Genomic DNA, 7,727 nt, shown 5'->3' on the forward strand with positions numbered 1-7,727 from the left:
GCTCGTAGATGATGATAAATAACATAGTTATGTATAATATATTACATTTCTGACTGTATATCCCTGTAATTATTACACACTGTAGCTTTAAAGATAATTTTTTCATGCAATATATTTTATTTCATTTTATGAATCTAGGATTTCTTTATAATAATTATTAAAAAATTAATATTTTTGAATAAATTAATAAAGTGTCATTAGAATGTTTGAGAGGGTAGATTTTTAACCATAGAAAATATATATATTTTTTTACATTACTGCCACTACCTGGTATGTTTGAATAAAAAATGTAAAAGCCAAAACTCTGTCAGCACAATTAGAAAGTATGTGAGCCCCGGTGTTTCAGCTGTCATCTAAAAATCAGCTGAAGATCATCTGCTAGTGGTTTGTCCTCATATCTGCATAAAATGACAATTATTTTGGTTGCAATTTTTCATCTCTTTGTTTCTGCTGTTTTTGTTTGTTTCACTACAGTCAGAAATGCCCAGTTATCTGCAGAAGTTGAAGAAGGGCAGAGAACATAATGCTATTTATGTAAAATACGCTCCCATAAAGCCCAAAAATGTTTTTGTTTATTTATTTTCATTAGGATTAATATAAATTAATATAAATAAGTTTTTTTCAAGGGAGACATGACCACGAGGCACCAGAACCATTTAATAAAAACATATACACAGAGAAAACATTATTTCCCACCACATCACATACTTTGTATGGGGGGGGGGGACATACTCATGAAGGAAGGAAAATATTCATTTGTCAGCCTACCGTACTTTCCATTGGAAGGTTCTTCATAATTAATACCCTGCAAACTCAGATCCTTTAAAATGTTCTTTACAAACGTTAAAACATTGTTGGTAAAACAGGAGAGATCAGAACCACGTGATTCCCCTTTCAGATCTATCTGTTACTGGGGAGGGATATGAAATTTAAAGAGGTGTGATGTGGTCCGATCTAGCACTGGCACAGCGGAGGGATGCGCAGCTACGGGCTATTTGTGGCTCGTGTATCCTGTTGCCAAGGAGACAGCTGGCAGAGTGCCAGCAGGAGACCAAGGCTGACCCGTGACAGAAGGACAGACAGAGATAAATACATTTTGTCTTCATTTCAAAGCCCTCGTTATGGATCCGTGGTAAATCGTTCTAAAGGGTTCCCTCCATTTCTCCATTTTTTTTCTGGACAAATTAGGGCTTATTGGACATCTGACTTCTAATGGAAAACCTTTATAAAGCTTCAGTTTCTGTTTGTAGTTCAATCTTGTTGTTTTTCTTGATCTATAAACACAATATATCCCATTTTTTAACTGCATACCCAGAGCCTGACTCCATCTCCATCTCCTCTTGCATATGTGCTCAGTTTGAAGCCCATCAGACTTCAAGCTTTCTTTACCAGTCATTTAAACATCAAATGGTGTATTATGTTTTTTTAGTTCTTATTAAGTTTATTTGGTGCACTGTTCATCAGGTATCTGGTCTCTGCTTCATGTCTGAAGGTAGACAGTAAGACATTAGACAGTTGAAAGACGGAGACCGTGTCGTGTCGAAATAAAGAGATTTTCTCTGATGTGACAGCCCAGCATCAGGGCTGCACTTTATTATATTATACACTGCTCCCATTCATTTTATTAGATTTTTTCCCCCTACAATGTTTGGCTGAATGTCTTTTTTCAAAATGCAAAAAGAATCCTCTCCCAGTAGAAATATAACAGTTCATGTAAATTAGCATAAATGAACTGCTTTGTTGATTTCATAAAAGTTTTCATTTTGGGATCATCGCTGGAAAACTCAACTTCTTTAAGGTTTCAACTATCTAATGCTGGAACTGAAGTGAAGTTTATTGGTGGTCCTTACTGTTAAATCTGCATTTTAAAATATGCATGCACGACCCCCCAGCATGATGCTGCCACCTCACTGCTTGACAGTTGAGTGCTCTCTATGTTGAATGTCTCACCTTAGCTCTTCTAGACATTATGGCTGAAACAATTAATCAGATTAATTTTAATCTATGTAATATTTAATATTGTTTTTAAATATTACATAGATTAAAATTAAACTGAAGAAATTTATAATTGAAGAAAAAACATTTCTCTGAAGGAGTGACCCACTCAGAGCAGCAATAAGTCCTAAATTGCCCATCCAAATCTGGATACTTTTTTGCATATTAGACAGAAAAAACTCCTTTGTCTGGAAAAAAAGAAAGTGGAATCTTGTGCCTTAGTACTTTACTATATATATTTTTTTATAATGTTAAGAATTTTCTTTTAAAATCCAGAATTCAATGTAAAACTGAGCTTTTCGTTTTGCATTTTATTGACATTAATTTAAGCAGAAAGAGCTGAGCTTTTGACTTTTTGATTGTAGAGATTCTTTCTTCAGCCTCAGATGCAAAGATTGGCATAAATGTTCGATTTTATTGGATTGTAGGCAAAATTCTCTAACAAAAAACAGTATTTACCGTGTCTAGAGTGTCTACTTTGTTTACCATTTCAGATCATATAAAATAAAATTAAAGAGTTAAAAGAAATATAATCAGATGTTAAGTTTAATTGTTAGAATAACCAATAGGTTACTAATTAGCTGCCACCCATTTAGATATATTTGTTGTGATTTTGCCTCGTCTGACCATGAGTCGCTGCTTTCTTCAATCGTGGGCAGTTAGTAAGTAACCAGACAGAGAGATACGTTTTAATTCCTGGTATTTTTGCATGTTGATATTTTCAGAGAGAATTGATAGATCTAGAGAAAATATGTCATAATAAGAATTTGTTTTCTTTACATTAAAAAAAAGGTCAGACATAAATTCAAAGTTGGAGGAATCTGTAGGACTTAATATAAATTACTGGTAAATTATTATTTATTATTATTATTATTATTAACGAAAAACAATATTAGAACCAAATTAATGTGAAAAAAGAGAAAAAAACACTTAACACATTAACAAAAAAGTAAAGTTGGTGTGCTCTTTATCTTTTATTTCAAGCGCCTCCAAGTGACCACAAAAGGTATTGCATGTTAAGCAGCTTAAAACATGGTGGTCATAAACTCACATCCATGTTTCAGGTCAACTGTGTTATTGAAAAAATAAACATGGCAAAAGTTTCTCTCCTGCAAAACTCAGATAAAAGAAACAGAAGTGACTGTGGGCTGGCATCTCATTTCCTATTTTTATTTCCAAGCTTCACAGCGACTGTGTGGGATTTGAAGGCTCTGATCAATCTATATGCAAACTAATTAATTCTAATCCCAGTAGAAACACAGCAGATTGGGCCACAGGGTTTGCCAGCACTTTATTTTGTTGATTTCTGTTGAATAAGAAGAAAAAAGGGTCACATGAAACAGTTTTCTGATACACCAGTAGAGGGAGCCAAACACCACAGTAAAGATACTGCTTCTTTAGATGGAGAGGTTATTTTTTTTAATGATTTTATCTATTTTGTTTATTCTTAATGATACACATTTTGAAGAATTTAAAAGTTTTCTAATTTTTTTGTTATAAAAAAAAATATGAAACAATTAATCTTATACAGCCTATTCTGCAAAATCAAGATGGGCTCACAGCGGTTTACAACTTCATGAGCAAAACTTAGACATAAGATCCCTCTGCACCTCCATTTCTTTTAGCTTTCCCAGACCTTAATAGATCTAAAGTCCCTCTGATAGTTTGATGTCTCCTCCCAATGACATGTGGCCAGAAAAGCCTCCCAGAGGCAACTTGATCAGATGCCTGCATCCCCCCAGCTGACTCCAGTTGATGTAGAGGCTCTACTTCAAGCAGTAGTCATACAAAATAACATCATTTTGTTTTGAATATTGATTTATTCAATTTCTTTTTCAATCTGAAAGGAGGACAATTATTTGAAATCCCCTTAGGGTGAAAGTGCATTAATCCTTTGCGGAAAATAACATTGTTCATTCCATGTGTAAGCCAGTGACACACATTCAGACATAATTTGGTTAACTGTAGTGCCTTGGTGTAAATCACTGCTTAGAATCCTCTAAATTGTTGTAAAAAAAACAACACCGCGACTCAAAGATTGATGGAGAAAGTCTTAGAAAGGAAACAGCAGATTACGAGTAATTAAACAGGACAAATGAGACTGACATTTCTGATGTTGATCCAAATTTTGAATCAGATGCTTTCTAAAGTGCTGTTCCTGGTCTCAGTGAACAGATTCACTGGCTAAATATCCTGGATGATAAACACCACTAGAAAGAAAATGAAAAACCTTCCCAATGTCTTCATCTGTTGCTACAGTTGTTTTAAGAATCTGATCCACATTGAAAGGAATCACCTCAAGTTAATCTTAGCTGTTAGGAGACAGGAGGCCTTTAAGGGGCTGCTACATCGTTAGATCCTCTTATAGATGGACATAATGAGGGATTATAATAAATCACAGCTGAAACCACTGCCTGACAGATTACTTATTATATTACATTAAGTAAAGTTTTTCATTAGCCTCTGGCGACTTTGTTGAACAGGAATTTCCAGGTAAGGAAGACATTTCTTTTAGATAGACTATATGCATGTAATTTAATCGTTTGCACACTAAAATACAAGGATAAATGTTTCTAAGAACTGTAATAGTGCAAAATATTAAAGAAAGATTCTGTTAATGGGAGAAAATGAATAAATCCTGTTGTTTCTTTTAGCCATTAGAATTATCATGTCCCCTTTTGTCAGTTGTTTGAATTTTCATTAGATTTGAAACTTATTCTGTTTAAAGTTATGTTAACTTAAGATGTGCATAGAAACTGTTTTTCTATAGAAAGGAAGACTTTCATATTAGATGACCAATTATGTCACTTTTAACAACCAAAACAGCCATTAGAAATCACCAGAAGAAGTCACATGTTCACATTTAACAGTGGAAAACCCTTTTCTAAAATATAAATATTCGATGCCTACGGTTGAATTAAATAAGTAATGATGGCAAGGGATGCAAATAAAAGGTTAGAAATTAAAGAAATGCCATAAATGAGACTTTTCTGCACTAATCATACAGTATTTTGGGAATAAGAATTAAAACTTTCTCTATGAAAAAAGCTCAAATGCAATATTTATCTTTAATTTTTGGGTAAAATATTGTTCAGATTTCTGTAAAGAAGCTAGTTGCATTTCACAGGTATATAATAAAAAGGTGTTTCCTTCTTTTGTTTGCTTTTGTTTCCTCTAAAAATGGGAGGGGCTGCCTGTATCTCCCCTTAATGTGCAGAACATCAGATTGGCCCAGTCTGTTGTACTGGGCCACCTGCGTTTTATGGGACAAGGAGGAAAAACTGCTGTGTTCCAGCTGATTAGGAAGCTTCCTGGACCTCCTTATGGCCGCTCCTCCTCCTGCCATCAAAGGCGGTTCTCTCTGTCTGCTGTCTGAAGCGTACGTTACATGTTGAGGCTCAGTCCAAGGTCATCACTGCCTAAATAGCAATAATTGAATCTTATTTTTTTCATATTAATACAGAACTTTGTTTTCCATACAGACTTTTTTTTCTTTGTTTAGATTTTTTTTTCTAATCATAACGGATTAAAGTGATTGTTACGTTTTAATCTGTTGGGTGTAGAGATGGAATAAAACCAGTGAGGACCATCATGCTGCATACGGAGTATGATCTGATACGGCAGCCATGTGTTGGTCCTGTATGTTCCCTGCATGCCGTCTATGTTATTCCTCCCTTATCTCTTAAACATAACCAGCTGGTACTACGCAGAGGTATTCATCCCTTCAGCTACTCCTTCCTTTCTCTTTTTTTCCTGCTGTCCCAGCTGCTCTCTCTGCCCCTCCTTCAACCCCCCCCTTCCAATCTCATCCTCCTGTCTCAGCCTCCTTTCCACTGTCATTTCCATCCCATCCCAGCTAGACGTAACGTGTGCGGCTGCGTGTACACAGAGGATGGCTCGCTGCTCAGGTGCAGACTTGGGAAACCAGTCAAGCAGGCAACAGGACTTGTCTATTTAACCAGACACCAGAGCTTTGTGTTGATGTAGGGGCTTCAGCCTCCTTTTGGACCTGCCACCCTGGAGCTCTAAATGTTCCTGCAACTAAGCTGATCTTCATTTATTTATTTATTTTTGTTTTTCTTCACTAGAGGACAATCATTTAAAAGAAACTTATTTTTTTTAGATTTGGTTAATTCCTTTTGGCACCTAAAGCAGTGGAAGAAGCCTTATTTTCAGAGTGGGAATTTAAGGAGATGAAACCGGGATAGCCGTGCGTCTGCCCTGCTTCAAACTGGATTACAGCATAGACACAGTGTGAATAGCTGCAGAGGAAGAAAAGAAGAGCTCAAACAAAGAGGGACATTTTTAAAAGTCCCTCCTAGACAATCACCTCCCTCCACACCTGTGACGGCTTCTCCTCTGAGAAAACGAAGGAAAGGAAAGTAATTAGGAGCTAATACATAAAAAAAAGGGTGAAGTCCATTCACCCCCCCACCCCTTGCTTCCCACCTGTCTGGATTAACTGGGCTGGAGCACCATGGCGCACGCCGCCTCACAGCTGAAGAAAAAGGCGGATGAGAATCTCGCTGCAGAAGATGAGAAGGAGAAAGAGAAGGAGAGAAAGAGGGCAAGGAGGAAATCGCGTGAAGTAAAGAAAAAGGTAAAGAGATTCACAGAGAAGAAGGGTGGAAGTAACCAAGGGGTGGGAGGCAGTGTGGGTCTGGTGGAGTCCAGGAGCTTCTCTTTTGTCATGATGCAGCCTCTTCTCTGAGACACACACAATCCTCCATGCACATGCATTGAGATGAGAGGGGGCAGCCCCAGTGGGAATACTCAGGAGGGTGGATGGGTGGGTGAAAACGACAGAAAGATGGATGAGCCGGGAGCATTCTCAGCAGGGGAATTAGATAAATAACAGACCTCAAAATCCAGCTGAGTTATAAAACATCTCCTGTTCTGAGAGACGAGAGGGAACTACCAGTTTTATTAGATGAATAGTTTCTGCTTACAAGCTCATTCCTGATGATTCCAGTTGTGTTTAATTATCATTCTTTATTTAGCATCATCTATTGCTTGTTTTTGGGTTGGTCTGGAGGAACCTCACGGTTCCTGTTTTGGTGGTGAGAACGTGCGTGACTTCAGAGGAGAATCACGCCTCTTCAGTGTTCACGCCCTGCGGTTAGGCGTGGACCTTTTCTCTGCCTGTTTTTAATCCAAGGATAAAAGTTAAGACTTGATCTTTGACACACAGAACACCTAGATGCTGATCAATAGCTGGGACTTGAAATCAATAACATCTCTGCTGCAGCGATGGCTTCGCTAATGAAGGCTTCAGGGTCTGAATAAGTTTGTTGACCTTTCTGATTCGGCTGTTGTTGATACAGCTTCAGCCTTGTTGGATGTGAACGTGCTGAGATTTAGGCTTGTTTGTGTTGGGTGGAGCAGCCTGAGGTCAGGATTAGTTTGGTGTTAGCCACCTGTTATAATTCATATATGGAACCAATGCTGTGACCTTAAAAGTCAAGGTTAAAACGGATAGAAAAGAGCAAATATTTATATTTATCTGAGGAAAATGAGGTTATAGATCATCTTTAAGTAAAGATGAAAAGTGATACACCTTGGGGAGGAGGTGGCCTAGTGGTTAGGGCTTAGAGCCTGGAATCCTGAAGTTCTGAGTTCGAGCCCCACTCCCACAGACTGCCACTCTGGCTCTCTGAGCAAGACCCTTAACCTCTTACACCCTCAGGGGGAATAAATAAATTTCTGCCTGACAAAAACACACAAAAGTAAAT

At 37.4% G+C, this 7,727-nt stretch overlaps 1 protein-coding gene across 1 annotated transcript in view; it reads left to right on the forward strand.

The window, feature by feature from the left end:
* The first annotated feature begins 5,870 nt into the window (after positions 1-5,870).
* LOC107092921 (ankyrin-3-like) overlaps positions 5,871-7,727 on the forward strand; it is a 168,710-nt gene continuing 166,853 nt past the window's right edge. Inside the window, exon 1 of the mRNA XM_015387702.1 lies at positions 5,871-6,595. Within this exon, the coding sequence (XP_015243188.1) occupies positions 6,473-6,595 (123 nt within the window). The 5' untranslated portion in view covers positions 5,871-6,472. The remainder of the gene's footprint in view (positions 6,596-7,727) is intronic.

This window comes from Cyprinodon variegatus, unplaced genomic scaffold (assembly GCF_000732505.1).
Source record: "Cyprinodon variegatus isolate N-32 unplaced genomic scaffold, C_variegatus-1.0 Scaffold18, whole genome shotgun sequence".
Classification (NCBI taxonomy): domain Eukaryota; kingdom Metazoa; phylum Chordata; class Actinopteri; order Cyprinodontiformes; family Cyprinodontidae; genus Cyprinodon; species Cyprinodon variegatus.